At 36.3% G+C, this 25,927-nt stretch overlaps 1 protein-coding gene and 1 long non-coding RNA gene across 3 annotated transcripts in view; one reads left to right on the top strand and one right to left on the bottom strand.

Annotated features, from left to right (window-relative positions):
- LOC124236196 (uncharacterized) overlaps positions 1-188 on the bottom strand; it is a 19,130-nt gene extending 18,942 nt beyond the window's left edge. Inside the window, exon 1 of the long non-coding RNA XR_006887662.1 lies at positions 120-188. This is a non-coding gene — a long non-coding RNA (uncharacterized LOC124236196). The remainder of the gene's footprint in view (positions 1-119) is intronic.
- On the top strand, positions 44-19,626 carry LOC124236195 (sperm equatorial segment protein 1-like). 2 transcript variants are annotated; one of them, XM_046654998.1, is made up of 2 exons: positions 44-241; positions 16,651-19,626. In XM_046654998.1, the coding sequence occupies exons 1-2, from the start codon at positions 172-174 to the stop codon at positions 17,682-17,684; spliced, it is 1,104 nt and encodes a 367-aa protein (XP_046510954.1). In that variant the 5' UTR covers positions 44-171; the 3' UTR covers positions 17,685-19,626. The 2 variants fall into 2 exon arrangements, with proteins under 2 accessions (XP_046510954.1, XP_046510955.1); XM_046654999.1 differs by lacking the exon at positions 44-241 and adding an exon at positions 566-701.
- Positions 19,627-25,927: the final 6,301 nt, after the last annotated feature.

Raw genomic sequence — 25,927 nt, forward strand, 5'->3', positions numbered from 1 at the left:
CCCCCCCGCCCCCGCCCCCGCGCTGCGCTTGCGCGCTGGGGACAACCGTTGCAGGGCTCCCAAGGCCCTGAGGTAGGACGGTCGGTCGCTGACGCCCTCCCCTTGCGGCCCTGAGGTACCTGGCCTGGTGGCCCCAGGACGTTCCCGTCGCATGGCGGAGTGCTACGGACGATGCCTATGAAGTCCTTAGTCCTTCTAGTTGGGCTGTTGCTATGGCCTTCGTCCGTGCCGGCGTATCCGAGTGAGTGACCGGCCTGAGGAGGCGGCGACGCCGGGGCTCTCCTGGGGGAACCTCCTGGCTTCCGGGGCCCGCCCGAGACCCAGCTCTTCCTTTTCCCTGGTCCTAATCTCTCAGACTCCGCTGTCCAGGGGCTGGCCTCCGCAGCGGAGGCGTGTCCCTCTCCTGCCTCCTGCGACCTCTTCCGCCCGGCGCTTCCCGCCGCTGGGCGCTTATCCGGGCACTGGGTCCCCGACAGGACCCGGATGCGCAGCGCTGGGCGCGCTGGGCTCGCGGCGTGACCTCCTCATCCCGGGCCGGGGCCGATGGTCCTCGGGGTTGACCTCGTCCGCCTGGACCGTGCGTGATGGAGCGGGGTCCGCAGACTGCGGCCAGCGCCACGGCGGCCTGCTTTTGTACGGCTGGCTGGCTAGAAGTGGTTTCTACCTTTGTAGATGTGAATGTGAAGTATCTTTCGTGATAGGTGGGAAAGTCTGAAATTCTAATTTCATTGATCGTAAATAATGTTTTGCAGGGTCACAGCCCTGCTCTTTCCTGTATGTATTGTCCAGGGTTGTTTTCCCGCGTTATAACAGCAGAGTTGAGTAGCTGCCACAGAGGCTGTGTGGCCTGCAAAGCCTAAAATATTTCCTCTCTGGCCCTTTACAGAAACTTTGCCCCTGTGGTAAGACAGGGAGAGCGTGTGGATTGTGGGCAGCTGTCTAGGGCGCTCACTGACCCCTGACGCTCCCCCAGAGCATCCTCTGGTGCACAGAGTCGAACCCTTAGTTATGCAGAGTTAGAACTCACCACTTGTGCCTCCCCAATAGATGAAAACTAGTAAGTTCCAATTGGGGGGGCTGACTGCTATATTAACATCATGTGGACACCTTGAAGTATTTAAGTAGTTAAATGTCTGATAATCTGATACTCCAGATATGACTGCGAGGCTTGTCCATCTAGTCTAACTGTAGTTCACTGTAGCATTTAGTAATGTTGGGGTTTGGTTTAACCAAATAAATAAATAAAATTTAACAGGTGTGAAAAAAGTACTAGAGTGCACGCTAGTTATGTGGAGCTATATTTCAGAATTGTTAAAAGGTCTTGGTTAAAAATGAAAATACAACACAACCTAAATCGTGAATAGTAGTGGGAAAAGTTCTGGATAAAGTGTCCTAGATAACTAAAGTTAGCCCTTTAAATATTAGCACTTATGATTGTTAGCTATTTTAAACAAAAATCTTTGTAAAATTTTTCTCCTTTGCTGCAAAGGAACAGAACGTACTGAAGATGATATCTTCTCTTCATGTCTGATGGTCACTATTAACCAACACCAGTTCCTGCATTTTGGTAGTTGTGGATCAGTAGGTCACAAGTGACTAACATGGAGGCTTCAGTTGACATGACAGTAATACTGTCACACAGTACACTCTGAGACTGCTAGAGAGTTGCTGGATACTCAGTTAACTCAGTGCAGTCTCCTGCCTAATTCCATAATTTCATAGCCTGCTCGTTTTCTTTGTACCGTCTTCCCTAAGCTTTCTTAAGGCTTGTACGAAATGAAAAGATACCTGTCAGAAAAAGGAATGATTTTGTGTTGAAGATACATAGATGATATAAGACATAAGGAAAATATATGCAGGTCATGGGTCATAGAAGATATCTTGGAAAATGTAATTTACCTCTTTTCCACAGAAATGGATTAAGAGATATGTAGAGCGATGTTAACATGGCTGATTTCTCTGTCTCTTTCATTCTTTTTGTTTAAGTAATTTTAATTTTGTTCATTTACTTATTTATTTTGAAATAAGTATACCAAAAGAAACCAGGCTTATTGTGTTTGATTTAAATCAGTTATGTATTCTTTATTTGATATGGCTGCTGTTCCAACAATTGTTGGAGAGAGGGTCATGTAAAAAATGCTCTCTCATGCTGAAGAAAAGACACATAGGTTTTCATAAGGAAAGTGCAGCTTTGACAATTTTTTTCTAGAATACTAAGACAGTTTTGAGGTTATCTTATATAAACATCGTGGGTATTGTATTAAGTCATTACATTTGTTAAAAACCTCAGCACTTCTTGTAACTGCCTCTACCTTTCAAATAGGCCCTACCCAAGTTTAGCTGGTGCCAGTTTAATCTATACTCCTCTACATACACATGCATCCTGATGGTGCTGGATAAACACCTTTTTACTATATACTTAAATTTATGTATATTCATTTAATTTCCTTATATCTGGTTTTTCCATAGTTTTAGTTTTAAATATTTTCAAACTTTTAAAATCACGCCTCTTTAATGTATTTGCACTGTACGACTTGCTTTTCTTCTTAATGAGACTTCTTTTTGCTTTTAAAAAAATGTATAATTTCTAAAGTAACATTAACATAATAGTTATATGTTTAAATACTATTAAAATAAATTATATAATTTGACTTTTATAATTTTAAGTCACTAAATATTCATGGGCCTGAAGCTACAAATGCAAGAATGTGAGGTATTAGTTTTTGGGCTTTTAAAAAAATATTTCATGAATAAATTGTTTTTCCTAGTCATCTCTTTGGATAGATCAGCAACAGCAGGGTTAATGATACAGGATTATTTTAAGCTAGAATAACAAAACCTCTTAACTTGCTTCTCTAGAGTGGTGTTAATAGAAGGTTAAATATCTAAGTCTTTGGCATCTTTGTCCTTAGGAAGGCCTTTGTCCTAATGGACCACAGAAGGCAAGGGAAGTAGTAAGGCAGCAAACAGCAATAATTGTTCAAATCTATTGGCAAATAAATTCAAAGGAAAAGCAGATTCCTTTTATTTCAAGTACATTCAAAAGGTAAAGTTCTGGTGCCGCAAGCTCACTTTACACTATTTCAAGGCCCAAGGCTATTGGCGCTTGGGAGGGTCTCTCAAACCTGTGAATGGAATATCATGACACACTTCATTAATCTTTCAGAGGATGAGGAGCATGTCATCTAATATGTGAATGTCCAGAGGATGGCCTTTGGGGGAGGAGGAGTAGTTTTATTAGCCTGTCCATTAATGTTTTATGGGGGAAAGAAAGTCCTATCTTTCTCTTTGTTGAGCTGCCTTCTATATTCTTTTGATAGGATCTCATGTTTGTTTGGGGTTTTTTTTCCTTTTTTTTTTTTTAAGCTTTTTATTAAGATTATGATAGTTTACAACCTTGTGAAATTTCAGTTGTACATTATTGTTAGTCATGTTGTAGGTGGTCCACTTCACCCTTTGTGCCCTCCCCCAACCCCGCCTTTCCCCTGGTAACCACCAATCAGTTCTCTTTGTCTATAGGTTAACTTCCACCTATGAGGGGAGTCATACAGAGTTCGTCTTTCTCTATGTGGCTTATTTCACTTAAATAGTACCCTCAAGGTCCCTCCATGTTGTTGTGAATGGGATGATTTTATCCTTTTTTATGGCTGAGTAGTATTCCATTGTGTATATATATATATATATATATATATACACACCATATCTTCTTTATAGGATCCCGTGTTTTTAAAGGCTTCTTGTTTTCTGAATTAACTGGTTGTCCCAAGACCTCTTTGTGTCTTCCCTGCTCTGAATGGACTCCACTGTCTTTTTACAAGGAGACATAGTAGAACATGGTATTAGAGACTAAAGTAACTGGGATACCTATCAGACTTATGTGCTGGGGTGATATTGTTATTTGGATCATTTTACTGAACAGAACTAGAAGAGATATATATCAAAGTCATGAGGTTATTTTTGTTCCAGTTAAATTTGAACATTACTCGTACGATAACTTCTTGATTTTTAACTCTTCACCCAAACTAAATTTGTATTCCTTTTTGAAAATAGAATTTTATGAAGCTGTTTTGGTTATCTGTTGCACCATAAAAAGCCACCCCCGAAATTTATTATTTCTCATGATTCTATGGGTTGACTAGCCTCAGCTGGGCAGTTCTTCTCCTTCATATGGTGGAGCTGAAGGGTCACTCATACAGCCGTATTTAACTGGAAGCTCAACTTGGGTGAGAACATCCAACATGGACTCTCATCTTCCAGGTTCTTTCTCTACATGACTTCTCGTTTTTCGGTAGTCTAGCTCAAGTGTCTATACCGTGGCAGCTTGCTTCCCAGCGAGAGCTGTACAAACTCCCAGTATGCAAGCTCTTATCAAGCCTATGCTGTGTCAGACTTGCTAATGTGCCATAGACCAAGGCAATCACATAGGGCAAGCTCATATTCAGTGTGGGGAATCACTGCTCAAGAACATAAATACTAAGAAGTGCAAAGCCATAAAGTTAAATTTCTTTTTTTTCAACTTTATTGACATATTATTGACAAATAAAATTCTAATATATATAAAATGTACAGTGTGATGATTTAATATATGTATACATTATGAACAGATTCCCACCATTGAGTTAATTAATGCATATCACCTCACATATTTACCTTTTTGTGTGTATCACCAACTATAGTCACCATTGCATTAGATCCTCAGGCCTTATTCATCTTAAAACTGAAAGTTTTGGGCTGGTCCCATGGCCAAGTGGTTAAGTTCATGCGCTCTGCTTCTGTGGCCCAGGGTTTCGCCAGTTCGAATCCTGGGCCAGGACATGGCACTGCTCGTCAGGCCATGCTGAGATGGCATCCCACATGCCACAACTAGAAGGACCCGCAACTAAAATATAGAACTGTGTGCCAGGGGGCTTTGGGAAGAAAAAGAAAAAAGAAAATCTTTAGGAAAAAAACACAAAGTTTGTACCCTTTTACCAGCTTCTCTCCCTGTTTCCCCCATCCCCTAACCCTAAAGTTACATTTCTTTAACTGGAACATTTAATTAATATGAACATAATTACTTGTTTGTTTTACCTGTTTTCAAAAATTAAAATTTGAATTAACAAATTATAGGGAAACTGCTGGATGAATAACAAGATACAATGTTTCCTTTTGTGACCATTCTTTGAGCACACCCCGCTAATGAAGCACACTTGTCACAACTTTGATTTGAATTGAAAGTACTTCAGCTCATTTTTTAAGTTCATTTTGATTTGAAGGTGTTGGTGCTTTAGCTGGCAGTTCTTACATGATGGCAGCTTTCAGGTATCAATTTTTGCTTGCATCACTTAACTTCTGTAGAGTAAGGGAAGCCTGTTCTTTCTGAGCCTACTTCATGACATAGATGGAAAGTACAATTTGTTCTCCAAAGTTAAGGACATTGAGCCAGAGTCTGGTCCACCTATAAATGATTAAATACTTGGGTGTATGTTAAGCTTTATATACATGAGTTCTGTATTGATTACAGGCATTCTGTTTTTCCCTCTTGTGGTAATAAAAATCCTAGTTGTATTAGAATCTTTTGAAAAATGAGCATCCATGATTCTTGGTTAAATTTTATGTGCAATCACCAGTTTCCATAAGTTTACAGGCCAAGGGGAAAGTAAAAACGTATAAGTTGTTAAAGCACAAAGACCAGATATATTCCATCGACCTTTAACTTTTTGTTTTTATGTGACAGTCTTAAAATTTATCCTTCCCTCTTTACTGGGCTCTCAGGTTTATGTGGAACATCTTGCTACTGTCTTTAACTTACCAAGTATTTATTCTTATACCAAACCGCATGTTTAAATTAACAATATTATTGGTTTTCAAAGCCTTAGTTTTTTAAAATATAAATTGTATTTTAAGCACCTGATCAGATCGCACCCATCTTATATTGAGACAGAGAGGGTTTTTTTAGAATTACATCTTGACACAGACTTTTTGAGTGAATCTCTTTGTATAACCTAGGTATTACATTATGTATTCATAACTTACCACAGTCTAGTGATAGCAACATTTTACCAGTTTGAGTGAAATGTAGAAAGCTTGCCTCCCTTTATGTCCTTTTACCCTCTCCCATTCATAATATAATTATCTTAAATATTTCCTTTATATACATTGAGAACGACATCAGACAGTATTATAATTTTTGCTTCAACTGTTAAACATAATTTGGAAACCTCAAGAGGAGAAGGAAGGTCTGTTTCATTTACTCTTATTTTTGCTCTTTCCATTATTCTTTCTTCCTCCCCAGTGTTCCAGGATTCCTTCTTTTATCGTTTCCTTTCTGTTTAATGAATTTCATTTATCCGTTCTTTTAGGGTAGGTCTACTAGCAACAACTTCTCTTAATTTTTCTTCATCTGCGAGGTCTTGATTATCCTTTCATTCCTGAAGGATATTTTCCCTTGATAGAGAATTCTGAGTTGACACTCTTTTTTTCCCCCACACTTGAAAAATATTATGCCATTTCCTTCGGACCTCATGGTTTCTCATGAGAATTCAGATTGTTTTTCCACTATAGATAAGATGTTGTTTCTCTCGTTTCTTTCAAGATTTTTTTCTTTGTCTTCAGTTTTCTGAAGTTTGGTCACGATATATCTTGGCATTGGTATCTTTGGGTTTATTCTCTTGAGATTCACTCAGCTTCTAAGTTATGTCTTTCACCAAATTTAGGAAATTTTCAGCCATTGTTATGTCTTTGAATACTTTTTCAGACTCATCCTCTTTCTTTTTTCCTTCTAAGACTCAGATGACATGAATGTTAGAGTTTATGTGTTATATTCTCACAAGTCCTTGAAGCTCCGTTCATTGTTTTTCCAGTCCATTTTCTTTCTCTTGTTCAGGTTGGTGATTGCTATTGTTCTGTCTTCTAGTTCACTGATTCTTTTCTCTGTCCCCTCCATTCTGCTGTTGAACCAACCAGTGAGTTTTTTCATTTCAGTTAGTGTTTTTCAGTTCTAAAATTTCAATTCAGTTCTTCTTTAGATATTCTATTTCTTTGCTGAGACTTTCTATTTTTCATTTATTTCAAGCATACCCATTGTTGCTTGTTGAAGCATTTTCACGATGGCTACTTTTAAATCTCTCTCAGATAATTCTAACATCTATATCATCTCAGGGTTAGCATCTGTTGACTGTATTTTTCTTATTTAAATTGAGATTTTCCTAGTTCTTGTTTTGACCAGTGGCTTTTGATTAAAACCTGGGCATTTAGGGTATGATGTTGTAAGTCTGGATCTTATTTAAATCTTCTATTACAGATTTAAATAGGCCTCTGACACTGCTTCAGCGGTGGAAGAGTAATGTTGTCTTATTACCACAGGGTGGAGATGAAAGTCCACTCCTCATTCAGTCTTCTCTGCTGGAAGACAAGCACGTCTGTGGGATAAGGGCGGAGGGGTTGGGCACCTCACTGAAGCCTTATGAGGGTGGAAGTCTTGGTTCTGCACTCAGCTTTTTCTGGTAAGGGTAGTGCTGCAGTGTGTTCTGTGGTGTTGGCTGGAATAGAGCAGTTATTGACTAAAATTTTTCTGTTTTGCTAGGCTACCCCTTTCCTAGTCCTTTGGCTATGAAGAGAGCAGTCTTTCCTTGGAGCTTTTTTTGTCTGTGTCCATTGGTGTTTCTGGGTTGCCAGCTTCTCCAGCCCCCAGTCTGGGGTATATGTGGCAAAAAGAAAATCCAGGGAACTCACTGCAGTGTCATTCCTCAGGCCCTGAAGCCCATAGTTGGCCTTCCTTCTTCTCTCCACCTTTTAGAGTCTTCCCATACTTGTGTTATATATAATGTTCAGGGTTTTTAACTGCTTAGTAGGAAGACTAGGGAAAAAGTACATGTTCTCTATCTTTTTGGCAGTGGAAGTCCAGATAATATTGTTTTAAAACAAGTTATTTGGGGCTTATGGAAGAGACAGTGTTTTACAAGCAAACTTTTTACAATACTTAGGTAGAGCATACATGGGAATTACGTAATGACCTGTTTTTATTCTTAATTTTGGTCAACATATATTGGAATTAGCTTTTGTCTATATTATTTTCCAGTTTGTGTATAAAGTACTAGTTATTGGAAAGGAGAGAGAAGTCTTTATTCACTATTAGACATCTATCTAAATTATTTACGTAGAATTTTATCCGAGTAGTGATTCAAAATTCACCCTAAATAATTTAGTAAGAGAGAATGTAAATAAATTAAATATTTTGAGACCTTGTGTAAAATTCTGCTTTAAATTTCATTTTATAGGCAATTAACCAGTATACATTACTTTACTAGCAACATTTTTTTATTTTACAAGCTGTTTGGTGCTGAACCACAAGTTTTTGCTTTTAAAAGTCTTTAGATAAATACACATTATTAATTTAAATTGTTTTAGTTTATAGGTCCATAATTAAGGATTTCACTGGAAATGTGTTACAAACCAAATACTTGATGTCTTAAAAACTGGTTATTATAAAACCTACACAATATTGTAAAATTATAAGGACCCGGGTGTGGTTCCCAGGTGCAGATCTACACCACTTGTCTATCAGTGGCCATGCTGTGGCGGCAGCTCACATACAAAAAAGAGGAAGATTGGCAACTGATGTTAGCTCAGGTGAATCTTACTCAGCAAAAAGCAAAAAAAAAGGACAGACAATAATAAGTATTGGGATGATGGAGAAATTGGACCCTCATATACTGCTGGTGGGAATGCAGCTGCTTTGGCAGTTCCTCAAAGGGTTAAGCATACTATTACCATATGACCTAACAATTCCACTCCTAGGCAAATCCTGAACAGAAATGAAAACATACATCCACACAAAAACTTGTACATGAATGTTCATAGTGGCATTATTCATAATCACTAAAAGGTGGAAACAAGCCAGATGTCCATCAACTGATGAATGCATAAACAAAATGTGGTATATCCGTACAATGGAATATTATTTGACCATAATAGGAATGAAATATTGATACATGTTACAGCGTGGATGAACCTTGAAAACATTATGCTAAGTGAAAGAAGCCACTCACAAAAGAACACATTGTATGATTTCATTTATGTGAAACGTCTAGAATAGGCAAATCCATAGAGACAGAAAGTAGACTAGTGCTTGCCTAGGGCTGAGGGGTAGGGGCTATGGGAAATGGGTTTCTTTTGGGGGTGATGAAATGGTTTTAAACATAGCTTGTGGTGATGATTGCACAGCTGTGACCATACTAAAAACTACTTAATTGTATACTTTAAGATATGTGCTAGATAAACCAGGAAGCTATTTTCACATTGCTTAAGATTGTAATTCACTTAAAATTATGTTAGTGCAATATTACTTTAGAGATTGATAAAATCCAATAAAAGAAAATTAATGGAACTTAAATTTAGTTAAATTTGTGTGATCTAAACTTATATTAGGCCATTTAGTAAGGGCCAGTTAGAAGTGCAGGGGCTTTCTGAAAATTGGAGCTGTTTAACTACTATGTTTGTGATGATGTTTTAGATAAACTTCAAATTTAGAAATTGAGAAAAATATGGTTAAAGCTGTATCTTTTATTATTCTAAAAAAACTGCCTATTTTGCTTAAAATAAAAGAATTTTTTATTGCCCAGATTTTGTCCCTAATAATTATTGGACTATTAGCCAAAAAGAACCCCAAAATAAAACAAAACAAACAAAAATAGTCTTTAGATCAGCAGATTTATTTTAAACGTCACGTGAAGTTTAGTTTTCCTCTAAAACATTCTTCTACGGAAATTTTTTTTTTTCCTTTTTCTCCCAAAGCCCCCCGGTACATAGTTGTGTATTTTTAGTTGTGGGTCCTTCTAGTTGTGGCATGTGGGATGCTGCCTCAGCATGGCTTGATGAGCAGTGCCATGTTTGTGCCCAGGATTAGAAAACCCTGGGCCACCGAAGCAGAGCACGCGAACTTAGCCACTCAGCCATGGGGCCGGCCCCTGGAAACTTTTTAACCTGTGATTAGTTCCTGAAGATAAGTTACTGGAGGTACTATTAATTTACACACTTGCCAGCGCTTGGCTCATTTATTTGCTTATTCATTTAACAAATACTTTTTGACTATCTGCTATGGCTCCAGGCACTGGTTAGAACAGAGTGTATAGAGAACAAAAGAGATGTGGTCGCAGCTCTCAAAGAGCTCACAATATGTACAGTTAACAAACATTAAACAAATATGTATAGTTAAAATTATCCTAAGATCAGCATGCTCGAGAGAGACTAGTGAAGGATCTGGGGACCATAAGGGCTGTATAAGGAATTTACTTCTTTTACTAAGGAAGTAACATATACGCATGACAATCCTAGGTTTTATTATTAAAAGAAAAGTTGCCTACTTGACTGGCAAAATAAAAATTGTTTTTAACTTGCATTTCTTTTATGAACAATGAATTTTAGCAAGTTTTCGTGCTAAGTGGCTTTTATGTTATTCCTTTTATCCTCTTCTTCCTTCTTTAATTGACCGTTCTATGAGAAGGAAATATGTGTTTTGAATGTATTGTTTGTTGATTGAAGTTTTATATTTCATTGCTCATTTTAAATCGTTTTATTATTTTCCTCAGCATAAACTCAAAACTAATTAACTTGCCTTTTACCTCTGTGTGAAGTGAATTTATTGTTTTGTAAGTTATTGACTGTCAGCTCCTACCCATACTTTGTAGTAATAAAATGTATTAAATTTGGATCAGTTATTTTTAATATTGGCAAATACATCTTAATATATGAAAGAGATGCATTTTGGTCCAGTTGACGGTAGAGCAAAATTTTGTATATTTTACTTATTTATTTACTTATTGTATTTTAATATTCATATGTATTTTAAAATAGAGTTATATTCCTCCAGGACAATTTTATCATCATACTCCTCCTGTTTTGCAGCATCCTTGTGTCATCTTTTTATACATTGTGTAGTAGTTATGTGCACCTGCTTTGAAGTAAGGTAGCCTATGTTCAAATCTCATTCTTACCACTTACAAGTTGAATATAGTCTTAAGCAAATTACTTACCCTTTCTAAGTATCCTCCTTTTCCTCTTTTTAAAAACAGTCCTTACATTCAAAGCCCTTAGTATAGTGCCTGGCACATAGTAATCACTCAATCAGTCAGAGCTGTTATGGTTTTCTCAATCACTATTTTCCAATTTCCTCTTCAGATTTCATTCCACTTTTGTTCCTACAGTTGTTTTACCGTTTTGTTTACTTTCATATTATTTCTATCTTGTGACTGATTCTCCCTGTATTATTTTAAGAAGAGAAATGCAGACAGCCTCAAACTCGGCTCTAACCTCCGTATGGGTGATTCCTGCTAAACCTCAAGCCTGCTTAGCAGGTGGCCATCCTGCTTACCAGAGGTGAACTGGAAAGCGGCATTATGGTTTCCCAAGGTGGAAGAGATTCTTATGTTAGCCACATCCTAAGATATTGCTATGTTTGGTTGGATTACTACCTGGTGAAAATAGAAGGGAAGTGATAAAGTACAACAGTGTAGACTACAAATATCCAAAGTATAGTAACCCAATTTCTAGCAGAGTAATCCGATCTTTGTAAGAATTTGAATTTTGTTCATCTTTCTAGCATCTCCTGAAGAATGCGGAGAAGCAGGTTTTCGCTGTGGCCACTGCCGTTTATAGGGATATTTGAGGCTTGACGATCTTTTACTAGCTTGCCTGCAAACATTTTTATAAAGATGAAATTGATTTGCAAGAGCTGTCCTGCTTAACAAAACTGAGGAGGTCAACACGAAATATGTAGGTGTTTTAGTGGGGACAAAAACAGGAGGTGGGAAGTGTGTGGGGAGATAATAGATTTAACAATATAACAATGTGGAAACAAAGGGTAAATGAAAACGAGAGGAAAAGCAAGGTAGAATGTAGGGTGCTCTGTTGTTAGGCAGCGACGAACGGGTTCTTTAGTGTTGCCTAAGGAACAGTATAAAGAGAATGAGTACTGCTGTTTTTTTAGGAATCAACTAGCAGTATCTCCTTTTCCTGTCCTTTAACAGTATAATTCACCTAATAGCAACCTGGGTACCCTATTTACTACTTCGTGAAGAGACAAGTTAAATGATTAAATATTTAATGTTTAGCAGACTATAATCTAATGGCAATGTCTTTTTAAAAGCATCTAAGCCTCTCTTGATTATAGATTTTAGATTTGCTTATGAATAGTTGCCCAGAATTGAAATTTTTCCAAAACATATTTTAAAAAACATTTTATTATGGAAAAATTTAAATATGTACACAAGTAGAAAGAATGGTATAATATATCTCCAAACATCTATAACTAGCTCCAACTATTATTAAGCCATAACTAATCTTGTTTCATCGATATCTCTACCCACATTATTTTCCCCCTCACCTCCCTGGTCTGTTTTCCCAACTTCTCAGGCTTGGATTATTTAGAGGCAAATTCCAGACATTATATAATTTTATCAGTAAATATTTCAAATATGAAGCACTAAAATGTAAGTACTTAAACAATAACAATGTTACCAATTTAACAAAGATAGTAATTCCTTAATATTATCAAATATCTGGTGGTGTTCGAACTTTCCTGATTCTCTTTCTCTTTTCCAGTTTATTTGATTAAAGTGGAGTTCAAATAAGATTCATATATGTAATTTGTTGATATGTTTGTTAATTCTCTTTTAATCTATAGTTCCTCCTTCATCTCTGTTTTCCCCCTTGCAATGTAATGTTGAAGAAATTGGAGCATATGCCCTGTAGTTTCCCACAGTCTAGATTTTGCTATTACTTCCCCATGGTGTCGTTTATATCTTCCTTTGCTGTCCCATGTATTTTCTGTATATTGTTAGTTAGATCTAGAGAAACCTGTTAGATTCAAGTTAGACGTTTTTTGCAAGACTGCTTCATAGGTGGTATTGTGTTCTTTCATCAGGAAGCACGTAATGTCTAGTTGTGTATCTTTTTGTGATATAAATAATCATTCATGTTGATAATCATTGTGAAATGATCATAGTCTAAGTGGCTTCTTCATTTATTAGCTGGAATAGTTTATAAAATGAAACCTTTCCTCACCTTGGGCTATTTTTCCATACGCAATTGGGTCTATTTCTGTCTTTTCTGTTCTGTTCCACGCATCCGTATATGTATGTGCAATGCTATAGTATTTTTATAATAGAGGCTTTATAATATTTTTTAATATCTAGTAGGGCTATCCTCTGTTTTTCTGGCTATTCTTACTCATTTTCTCTTAAAATGAACTTTATAATCCATTTTTCTAACTCCAGAAAACAATTAATGATATTTTATTAGGAGCATGTTAAAGATATAAATGAACAGAGAATTTGACATCTAAGCATCTTTATGATGTTGAATCTTCTTGTCTGAGAACATGGTATATCTTTCCATTTGTTGAAGTTTCCATTATGTCTTTCAGAAGAATTTATTATATTACTGTGTCAGTTTTCTGTGACTACTATAACGAATTACCATAAACTTTGTATCTCAAACCAACAGAAATTTATTCTCTCACAGTTCTAGAAGCCAGAAGTCTAAAATCAGTTTCCCTGAGCCAAAATCCAGGTGTAGAGCAGAGCTGTGCTCTCTCTGGAAGCTCAAGGAGTCAATATTTTCTTTGCCTCTTCCAGCTTCTGGTGGCTGCCAGCATTCCTGGTCTTGTGGACACTTCACTCTAATCTCTGCCTCCTCCATATTATCTCCTCCTCTTCTGTGTGTGTATCAAATCTCTCTCTTTTTCTCTGTTATAAAAACATTTGTGACTGGATTTAGACCCTACTCAGATAATCCCCGATAATCCCCTTCCTCAAGATCCTTAATTTAATCACGTTTGCGAAAATCCTTTTCTCTTAGAAGGTAACATTGACAGGTTCCAGGCATTCGGACCTGGTCTCTGGACGTCTGTATTCAGCCTAGTATAATTCCTCATATAGATTTTGGACATGTCTTCTTAAATTTATGATTAGCTATTTTCTTTCATTTTTTATCAAAATAGCTGCTGCTTTCTCATTTTATCTTCTAACTAGTTTATGTTTGTACATTAATTTTTGTATGTTGATTTTATAACTTGCTAGTTTACTAAATTCTATTAATCTCTGTAGTAGCTTTTCAATTGATTCTTTTGGATTGTCTAGATATATAATTATATTATCTGTATATAAAGATAGTTTTATCTTTTTCTTCCCAATTCACATACTTCCAATTATTTTCTCTTCTTTATTTACATTGACTAATACCTCCAACATAGTGTTAAATAGTAATGGAGATATTAGTATCCTGATCTTGTTCCTGTCTTTAGTGGGAAAGCTTCTAGTGTTTTTTGCTAAATAGGATCCAAAGCATATTTTAATGTTCTTTTTAGGGTTTTAAATTTATATTTTAAAATGAGAAATGTAAGCAATTACCTTTATAGAGAATAAGGTTATCTTATGTACTGCTCTGTAGCTTTTAAAGTGTTTTCAAATACCTGATTTATTTGGTTCTAAGAGATAAAAGGACAGATATAGTCTCTTAATTTTATAGTTAAGTAGATGTTCAGAGAAATTAAGTAATTATCTAAGGTCATGATGCTAGAAGGTGGAAGAGCCAGGACCAGAATCAAAGATTTCTTTCACTACAGTAGGCTACATATTCATTTCACTTAATATCTTCCTTCAGTAAAACTCTAGATTCAGGACACTGCATTTTATCTATATGAGAATACATAAATAAGTTATTTACCTTTTTAAAATGTGACTTTTAATGGTTTAGTATATTAAGTGATTGGGGGTTCGTGTGTTTGTATGTGTTTTTAGGAAGTAAAACATTATAGGTAAGTCTAAAGTCCCCTTTAATTGGCTTAGTCCCATTCCCTCTCATCAGAGGCAACTACCCACATGAGTTTAATATGTTATCCTTCTAGTCCATTAAAAAATCCAAAGTTCACAGACAAAATGTCTGATACGGTGTCAGTGATTTTTTTTTTAAATTATTATGAGGATAATATCAAAATCTACCTTATGTTCTGTATCTTCCTTTTGTCCCTGGTCATCATTATATGGATCTTGGAGAATGCAAGGCTCTTCTAAGAATGACATAAAATTCAGAATCTACTTTTAGAATCTAGATCTCCAGACAAGTCTAGTGTCTTTCTACTATCATATTGTGTCAATAAACTGTTCTTACTAAGAATTTTTTAAAATTTAGAAATATGCTTTCAATTTTGATTAAACTTCCATCTGGTCTTTCTAAGGTGCAACAGAACAGTTAAGGAAGAGAGGAGAAACATGTAAATATAAAGCATTTTTTACTATTTTGTGCTTGCCAAAGAGCTGAATAAAAGTGCCTCCTGAAAAGAAAGTTTCTTATTTCATTCTGCCTGCCAAGGGTGGGTTCAGATAGGAGTTACGCATTAGAGTTTAGTAAAAAGTGACTTACTTCGTTGAATTAAATCAATTTGTATCCATGATAATGGCAAAATCAATTCAAAATTATATGTAATTCAAAATTGCCACACTTAAAATTAAAAACTCCTAATTCAGGAGTAGGGGAGTTGAGCAGAATTTCAGAATGTCTTGTACAGTAATCTTTTCTATTTTCCACATTGGAAATGAGAGGCTTCACCATGTAGATGCTGCAAAATACCAGTATAATAGAACTACCATTTGTTGTTGGAGTGAAATGTTTATGGTCTAGACCAGGAATCGGCAAACTTTTTCGGTAAAGGGCCAGAGAGTGAGTATTTTCACCTTTGTAGGCCGTGTGGTTTCTGTTGCAGCTACTCAACTCTGTTGTTACAGGCAAAAGCAGCCATAGACAATACATAAACAAATGGGCAAGACTGGGTTCCAATAAAACTTTATCCACAAAAACAGTTGGGTGAATATGACCCATAGGCTGTAATAAAACCACAGGATTTGCTGGGTTGAAGGCAGTGGTATACTGGTAAATGTTTAACAGCTGGCTTTTGGGAGAAACGGGTAAGCCCTGATTTATAGCATTTGTCCATTTACATGGTGTAAATACTCCCACCATGGTTGATTTCAAGCTGTCCACTTGACATCACTGAACAGGGAGGTAGAAAGAGATATACAATAGCACACTAACATAGCATTTCTATTGTACAGATACACCAGAAGTAAATAACCTCAAGAGCATAGATAATAGTAAATGAAATAATAAGAAAGTGATGAGTTTATTAGGATGAATATTTATTACCTTTGTTTTGAATATAATTTATTTAACTGAAAATTCAGATAATTTTTAATGATGTCTATGTTTAACATCTGGCTCACAATATTCCTCTAAATTTAGTAATTGGCTCTGGTGAGCCAGTATGAACCTCCTCTAGCACACCACTGTGTTGGAGGACATAATCAAGAATTTTGTTTTAATAAGTTGCCTACTGAATCATAAGTTATATGGGAGAGTAAAAGCAAAAAGGCATACAGAATTGTGTTAATATGCAGCTTTTGCACAAATCTTGCTTATCTGTTTTAACAAGCACCTGAAAAAATAATTTTGTCCACTTAACTGAGAGTTAATTGTGTCTAATGTGTTTTATTTTTTGGTTCTTTGTCTCAACTTTTAAGTGATAGCATATGAAGTAAATTTAGGTCAGTAGATTCCATCAATGTTGTATATAATAATAAAGGTTACTTATTGTTTGAATTATTTTTTTCCCTTAAGGCATGACTGTGACACCTGACGAAGAACAGAACTTGAATCATTATGTACAAGTTTTACAGAACCTAATACTCAGTGTTCCTACTAGGGAGCCAATTCGTGGGAGAAAATCAAAGTCCCCAAATGATATTTATTCTAGAGGATCGAAGGTATCACAAGTTGAGGAGACAGTTACACATGGAGGAGCTTCAACTGAGAATGATGTTTTAATCAATCCTATCAGTGAAGAACCTACAACTTTCCCTACTAGCGGCTTCACACTGGGAATAGGGAAGAAAAAAGATACCGAAAGTACAGCGTTCTGGTCGATTAAACCAAACAATGTTTCTGTTGTTTTACATGCAGAAGAACCTTATATTGAAAAAGAAGAGCCAGAGCCAGAGCCAGAGCCAGTTTTAAAAGAAAAGGAGGCACCAAAGCCATTCCCAGATGTTACTCAATTATCTCCAAGTCCAGATGTCACCTCAGGCAAACCGTTTCTCACCTCTTCAGGTAGGAGCACTGACTGGGATACCGGCGCAGAAACAGAGGATGTTCCTCAGCTCTCAGGTGAATATGAAATGGACAAACCTGAAGCGCTAACATTTGACAAACATTTGAATAATGATGACATTTTGAAAAAAATTTCAGATATTAACTCAGAGGTGCAACAGGTGCCTCTTGCTGAGAGCCTCAAGCCGGAATATAGGGAGGACATTCAAGCCTCTAGAGATCACCTAAAACGAAGCCTTGCTCTGGCAGCAGCAGCAGAACATAAATTAAAAAATATGTATAAATCCCAGATGTCACCAGTAGGACGAAGCAGTAGTGAAATTGATGACATTGAAACTGTTATTAACATGCTGTATAATTCTAGATCTAAATTACCTGAATATTTAGATATTAAATATGTTCCACCAGAGATGAGAAGAAGAGCTACTACAGTATTCAATACATTGAAAAAAATATTATGTGTAAGTCGAGCAGAAACTCAAAACCTTATTAGGAAGTTATTAAACAATAATATAAAAATTTTAAATTTACTTGATATTCCATGACAAAGTTAATTTAAGCAAACTGTGCATTTATTCACAGGAGAAATAACCATTTTAATGATTTAAAAGTTGTATAAAAATATACTCTATTATAGTTCAATATGCTAACATCTTTACATGTCATGTGTTATGGAAAATTTTGATATGCACTAAGGGCCTAATAATTTAAAATAAAATTTTGGTTCAGGAGTTTGTAGTTTTTTCTCTTTAATTAATTAAAAAAGTTACGAAGATCTAATCTTTAAAATGTTTAAGCTTTGATTTTACTTGAATAGATTAGTTAAATCCACCTATTTTATAAGAGCTAAGAGACTGTACAGTCTATATATGTAGCTGGTTTTAAATAATTGCATATAAATGTAAATTTTAGGATATATGGTCTTTGTAATCTTTCAGAGAATCTGAGTTTTCTGTTTGAATAGCATAGTTGGAGCTTGTATCAGAACAACTTTTATTTGGAGATATATGTGCCTCATTTGAAAGGTGGATGATATATTAAGATATATCTCTGTTCCTTTGTTGTTAAGTACTTTTGAAGTATCAGCAGGGGGCTGTAACCTGGATTTGTAATGAAGTCATTCTCACTTATCTCCTCTGTTTGTTTATTCACGTATACATTGAAGCTTTGCAAATCTTTTATTTGGGAGTATGACTAACACCTTTAAGATTAACTGTGTACTATTGTAATTATGGTTTAGGTAATTCTCTTTCATGATTTGACCAGTATTATATTTAAATTTATTTATTTGTTCATTTATCAAGTCAGTCATTTATAGTTTAATAAAGATTTATTGACCTTTTACTAGGTGCAGGACAAAATGCTAGGCTTTGGGGATACAATAATAAGACCTAGCTCCTTCTTTCTTTAAGATTATATTTTAGCAGGAAAGACAAACATTAAACAAATAACTTCAACAATTTTTAAATTTCAGTTGTGACAAGTTGTTATGAAGGTGTAAGAAATTTGACCTCACCTAGACCGAGAATAATGGGAAAGCTACCCTGAGAAAGTAGGATTTAAGATGAGATCTGAAAGATGAGGGCATGTGTAAGGGGGCATGGGGCATTCCAGGCAGAGAGAACAGCATGTATGAATGCTCTGAGTTGAAAATGAATATGGCAAGGTCAAGAAGCAGCTGGAGTCTAGAAAGACAAGGAAGAGCATCTCAAGATGGAGCTGCTGAGGTACACAGGGTTGCAATAGATCCTGCAAGGCCTTAAAGTGCATATTGAAGATTTTAGCCTTTATCCTGCGATCAACAAAGAGCCGTTAGTGGATTTTAAGCAAAGGATGGGTAAGATCAAATTTGTATTTAAAAAAAACCACTTTGGCTACAGTTTTGGACATAAGCTAAAGTAGAAGTGCACTGCGCACAGGCCAAATTTAGCTTGGACTAGGCGGAAAGCAGTGGCAATGAAGACTTAGAAACAACACAAGTTGATGATTGAGTGTATATAGGAACTGAGGAATTTTCAGGGATCAAAAAAAATTCCCACACAATTAGCTATATTATAAAAAGGACTACATAGGTTTTATTTCATAATAACACTCTTTACTGTTTACTGTTGTTTATTTTTACAAATAATTTTACTATGGAAAATTTCAAACACGTGCAAAACTAAACAGATTAATATAATAAACCCAGGTACGTGTCATCCAGTTTCAACAATTATCTACTAGTCTTCACCTAAACCCCCACCCCATTCCCTTTTTCCTGTCTTATATTGAATTAAATCCCAGGTACTTTTTCATTTCATCTGCAAATATGACAGTGTGAAGCTCTATAAGCTTTTTGAAAAACCGCTACCACAATATCATCACACATAAAAATTTAATAATTCTTTAATATCATCAAATATCCAATGTTCACATTTCCAATTGTCTAATAATTTTTTAAATTTAGAGTTTGTTTGAATGGATCAAGATCCAAATAAAGTACACATACTGAGATTGGTTGATTTGACTTGTCTTTTTTTCTTTTTTGAGGAAGAGTAGCCCTGAGCTGACATCCGCTGCCAATCCTCCTCTTTTTGCTGAGAAAGATTGGCCGTGCGCTAGCATCTGGGCCCATCTTCCTCTATGTTATGTGTGGGATGCATGCCACAGCATGGCTTGATAAGCAGTGCGGAGGTCTGTGCCCTGGATCCCAGCTGGCAAACTCCAGGCCACTGAAACAGAGCAAACTTAACTGCTATGCCACCAGTCCGGCCCTGTAAGTCTCTTTTAATCTAAAGATTTTTTTCCACCATTTTTTCCTCGTTGGAAATTTATTTATCAAAAAAAAAGTCATTTGACCTGTGGTTTTACACAATATGGGTTTTGTTGATCATATCCCCATAATGCCATTTAGTGTGTTTTCCTGTCCTCTGTATTTTCTGTAAATTGAAATTGGATCTAGAGAGGCTTTATCAGACTCAGGTTTTGTTTTTTGGATTTTTTTGTCAAAATGGTGTTGTATTCTTCTATCTGGTTGTGTCTCCTTTTGTGTTTTTAGCAGCCTTTGATGATCATTACCTGGATAGATTAATTGATCAGTCTTGCAAAATGAAGATATTATTTCTTCCTTCATTAGCTGGAATGTGTGTATAAAGAGAAACTTCCTCTCATCTATTATTTGATTCCCCAGAGGTCTGGTATGTGTTGAAAAGACATCAAATGCATGAATCTGTTTAACAATTTTCAAAATAATTTGTTCATAGAATCCACCAATGGTGACCTATTTTTTAAATTTTATTTCATTTTATTGAGGTCCTAATAGTTTATAACATTGTGAAATTTCAGTTGTACATTATTTTTAGTCAGTCACCATATATATGTGCCCCTTCACCCCTTGTGCCCACCCTCCAACCCCCTTCCCCTCTGGTAACCATTAAACTGTTCTCTTGATTCATTTGTTAGTTTATCTTCCACGTATGAGTGAAATCCTACGGTGTTTGTCTTTCTCTGTCTGGCTTGTTTCACTTAACATAATACCCTCAAGGTCCATCCATGTTCTTGCAAATGGGACGATTTTGTCTTTTTTTATGGCTGAGTAGTATTAAATATATACCACATCTTCTTTATCCGGTCGTCAGTCGATGGGCACTTGGCTTGCTTCCACTTCTTGGCTATAGTGAATAATGCTGCAGCGAACATAGGGGTGCATAAGTTTCTTTGAATTCTTCATTTCAAGTTCTTTGGATAAATACCCAGTAGTGGGATAGCTGGGTTGTATGATATTTCTGTTTTTAATTTTTTGAGAAATCTCCATACTATTTTCCTTAGTGGCTGCACCAGTTTGCATTTCCACTAGTAGTATATGAAGGTTCCCTTTTCTCCACATCCTCTCCAACATTTCTTGTTTTTTGTCTTGATGATTATAGCCATTCTAACGGGTGTAAGGTGGTATCTTCGTGTAGTTTTGATTTGCTTTTCCCTGATGATTAGTGATGTTGAACATCCTTTCATGTGCCTATCAGCCATCTGTATATCTTCTTTGGAAAAATGTCTGTTCATATCCTCTGCCCATTTTTTTTCCCATTTTTTTTTATTGAGTTATTGATAGGTTACAATCTTGTGAAATTTCAATTGTACATTAATGTTTGTCAGTCATGTTGTAGGTGCACCACTTCACCCTTTGTGCCCACCCCCCACCCCACCTTTCCCCTGGTATCCACTAAACTGTTCTTGGTCCATAGTTTTAAATTCCTCATATGAGTGGAGTCATACACAGATTATCTTTCTCTTGCTGGCTTATTTCACTTAACATAATTCTCTCAAGGTCCATCCATGTTATTGCAAATGGAATGATTTTGTTCTGTTTTGCAGCTGAGTAGTATTCCAGTAGTATTTTGCTAAGACTATTTCTTTTGGAGGAGATTATACTTTTTCATTTGTATTGAGCATGGTTGTAATGTTCATTGAAGCATTTTAATGATATCTGCTTTAATATCTTTGTCATATAATTCTAACATCTCTGTTATCTTGGTGTTGACATCTCTTGATTATCATTTCTGTTGAGTAGTGGTGTAAGTCCTGACTCCCCACTAGGCCTCCTCTGACACCATGCTAGTGGTGAGGAGGAGGGATGACTCATTACTGCTGGATAGGGGTGGAAGTCCAGGCTGTCCACATGGTCTTCACTAATATGAAGGGGGAATTCAATATACCCATCACGGATAAAAATCTGGGTCCCCTACTCAGCCTTCTCTGACACCATCCTAGTGAGGAGAGGGTCCCTACTTGGCTTCTACTGGGGAGGATGGAGATTGGGTTGGAGATCACAGTCTTTCTGTAATATTTGGCTGGAATAGAGTGGTTACTGTCTAAAAGTTTTCTGTGTTGTTAGGCTACCCTTTTCCAGATCCTTTGGCTAGAGAAAATGGCTTTTTTGGGGGGTTTCATGTTCATGCCTGCTCATGTTTCTGGGTTTTCAGCTTCTTTAGCTCTAAGTGTGGGATATATGTGGCAAAAAACATCTGGAGAATGCACCACTATGTCGTTTCTTGGGTCTAGAGATCTCTAGCCAGGTCCAGAGATCTATGCCTTCTTTTTTTCCACCTTTTATAGTCTGCTTATGTTTGTTTTATAAATAATGTCCAGGGGTTTTATTTGCATTTAGGAGTTTGTACTTTATCCTAAAGACAGTGAGAATATTTTGAAAGATGTTAAGTACTTTTTATAAGTCATTCTGGTTTACTGCAGTGTAAATGAAGGATAGGAGGGAGCAGGAATGGAGACAGAGGCCAGTTAGAAGACTTATAGGAATCTGGTGAAAGATGATGTCCTGGACTTGGTTGGTAACAGAGGAAGTGGAAATAAGTAGTTGCATTTGAGAGAGATTTAGGAATTAAAAATCATATAACTTGGTGATTGTTTGATGTCCAAGACAAGGAAAGGAGTCAGGAATGACATCTATGTTTCTGACTTGAGCCACTGGGTGGGTGGTAGTGTACCTTGTTTTCTGATAGTATTTATCACAATTATAATTTTATAGTTATTTGTATAATTATTTGTTTAATATTTGTCTCCCATTACCAGACTCAGTGTTGGAGAGCAGGGGCCTTGAGAGTTTTGTTCACTGCTGTAATCCTAGCACCTCACACAATGTGTGCCCTGTAATTGTATACTCAGTAAATATTGATACCTTACAGTATGTTTAAAAGAGGAAGCATGTTTGTTGGGAAGATGATTTTGGAAATGTTACTTTTGAATATATTAAATTTAAGGTGTCTAGGAGACTTGTTCCAATTAGACAGTTGGTCTAGAGCTTGAGAGATAGCTGTAAGTAGAGATTCGAGAGCCATCTGCGTATAAATGGAAGTTTACGCCATTGAGGTAGAGTATATAGACAAGAGAAAAAGGCCTAGAACTAAGACTTAAGGAACTTCAATTTAAAGAGATAAGTAAGGAAAAGGAGCTCCTAAAGCAACTGGGTAAGACTAGTCAGAGAAGTAGGAGGTATACCAGGAAAAGTGTAGTTAAATAGAAACCAAAGGAAAAGTGTTTAAAGAAAGAGGGAGAGTTAACACTCTTGTAACTTAGAAATCAAACAAGATAAAAACTGAAAATCATCCACTGAAGTTAGTGCAAAAAGGATTTTGCTAGAGGTTTTGGTGAGGAAGGCTTATTGAAAGAATAAGTTGAGATGGAAAATGGAAACAGAAAATATAGACAATTCTTGAAATATTTAACTGACTAGAATGAGAGAAAAAGATGGTATCTGGAAGGGAAAGTAAAGCCCAGGGAAAATATTAGTCTGTTTGTTATTTTCAGGTAGGTGAGACTAGACTATGCTTAGCAGCTGATGAGAAGGAACCAGTAGAAAAGGAGAGGCTGAAGATGGGGTGGGAGGGTGGAATAGTCAGTGGAGCAAATGAGATCCAGAGCACTGGTAGAAGATTTTTAGATAAAAAGATTGTCATCTCCTTTATTGCAACAGTAGAGAAGGAGAAAGAAGGGACTCAGATAAAGGTAAACTTGTAGGTTTGGTAGCAAAAATTAAGGGGATTCCAGATTGTAGCTTCTATTTTTTTTTCAGTGATGTAGAAATTGAGGTTATCTGTTGAGACTGAGTGAGTCAAAAGGTTTAAAAGGGATAGCACATGTGAAGGGCCTAGTACATAGGAGGTGCTTAATAAATGGTGGCTTTGTGTTACTTCGTTAGCTTTAGAGAGGTTTGTATAATTATGTAAGACCAGTGTAATATAATGTGATTTGAGAACATTCAAAGTATCTCTTCTATAGTACTGGAAACTATACTTTGAGAAAATGTTTACATTGGATTAAAGCATTTTAAGATACTGCTTTAACTTTTTTATGTGCATGTTTTGGTGGGATACATTATCTTAAATTAAAGCCGACTTCTACTTGATTTCAAACTGTTATTAATTCCTACTTAAATCTCCTTTGATGCATCTTGTAGACTGGGCCTTGACCCTAGGACCACCTCTGACTTTAAGCAGGAAGAATATAAGATGCACCAACTCAACACTTTGAGACTTAGCATCAAGTCACCTTGACTACTAGACTAGCCTTGATCTTGTGCACTAGTTCTGAGATCCATATTTCTTCGTTATTCCTTAGACTTCATACCCACCTCATGCTTCTGTTTTAATAACAAGGACCTTGTGCCTGAATCCATGATTTAGTATTCTGTCGTTCCCTTTGTCCTGCTCTAGATCAATCCCTGCTAGGGGAGTAGAACTCTTCTGTGTCCTAGCCCAGAGGGTTGGCACTACCTAACAAGTTTACCTGAGCCTCCATGAAATTCTCTTCTTCTACGTTACTGGTTCTCAAACTGTGCTCCTCAAACCAGCAGGATGAACATCACCTAGGAAGTTGTTAGAAATTCACATTATTGGGCCCTAAACGCAGAGTTTCTGTTTCAGTGGTTCTGGAAGTGGAGCCCAGCAATGTGTGTTATAATGAGCCCTCCAGGTGATTCTGATGCATGCTTGTCTGCGAATCACTACACCACAACCACCTGCTTCTTTCTAGGGCATCCAATTAGACTAGGCTGAATCACTGACAGCACATCTATTTTCTATTTTCCACATGCTCTTCCTGATAGACTACATTTTCAGTGTGGATAGTTGCATCTGACCCTCACTGCCCACCACATCTCTGTGAATTGAGTCTAGTATTTGTTCCTCCCAGCCTACTCAATCCTATTTGCTCTCATGTAGAATTAGGAAATGTAGTCAGAGGTTTGATAGACAAAAATCTACCTATGTCTTAATTCTACTCAGAGAATAAAGTCACAGATTAGCATATGTAAATCCCATTATATTAATAATCCAACATGTTAATTGTTTTTTAAAGAAATGCATCCAATAGTACTTAGTATTTTGCATTGTCATGGACACTTGCAATAAAAATGATAGTTTCTGATTCAAATGATATAAAAACAATGAAATATGTTCTGTAGAAAAAATACACTAATGACTTTGGTAACATTTTCTGTGAGAATTTGCTAGCATTTCTTTTACAAAATGGAAGTTTGTTTTCTATAAATTATGTTTCATATTATTTATGTTGTCATATTCCTTGTTTTTAATTTTTTTCCAGCTTTGTTAAGGTATAGTTGACAAATAAAATTGTAAGATATTTAAAGTATACAACATGATGATTTGAGATACATATACATTGTGATAGGATTCCCAAGTCAAGTTAATTAACACATCCATCACCTCACATGTTACCCTTTTTTTTTTGGTAAGAACACTTAAGATCTACTTTCTTCACAAATTTCAATTATACAATGCAGTATTATCAGTTATAGTAACCATGCTATATATTAGATCCTCACAGCTTGTACATCTGATAACAGAAAGTTTGTACACTTTAACCAACCTCTTCCCATCTCCTCCATCCCCTGGCAACCAACCCTATCTGTTTCTATGAGTTTGACTTCTTTTAAATTCCACCTATAAGCTGTACCATGCTGTATTTGTCCTTGTGAAATACACATAGCATAGCATAATACTCCTAGATTCATTCATGTTTTGCAAATGGCAGGATTTCCTTCTTTTTAAAGGCTGAATCATACTCCATTGTATATATATACATCACATTTTCTTTATCCATTCATCCATTGACAGACACAAGTTGTTTCCATATTTTGGCTATAGTGAATAATGCTATAGTGAACATGCAAGTACAGAATCTCTTCAAGATCATGATTTTGTTTCCTTTGGATAGATATCCAGAAGTAGGATTGTAGAATCATATGGTGGTTCTACTTTTAATTTTTTGAGGAACCTCC

This window comes from Equus quagga, chromosome 2, assembly GCF_021613505.1.
Source record: "Equus quagga isolate Etosha38 chromosome 2, UCLA_HA_Equagga_1.0, whole genome shotgun sequence".
In the NCBI taxonomy this organism is placed as follows: domain Eukaryota; kingdom Metazoa; phylum Chordata; class Mammalia; order Perissodactyla; family Equidae; genus Equus; species Equus quagga.

What these genes read in the sequence shown, in the direction of transcription:
- LOC124236195 (XM_046654998.1), top strand. Translation starts at nt 172, where the DNA reads ATGCCTATGAAGTCCTTAGTCCTTCTAGTTGGGCTGTTGCTATGGCCT. An exon ending in GTCCGTGCCGGCGTATCCGA is followed by an intron (nt 242 to 16,650) that starts GTGAGTGACCGG and finishes TTTTCCCTTAAG; the next exon opens with GCATGACTGTGACACCTGAC.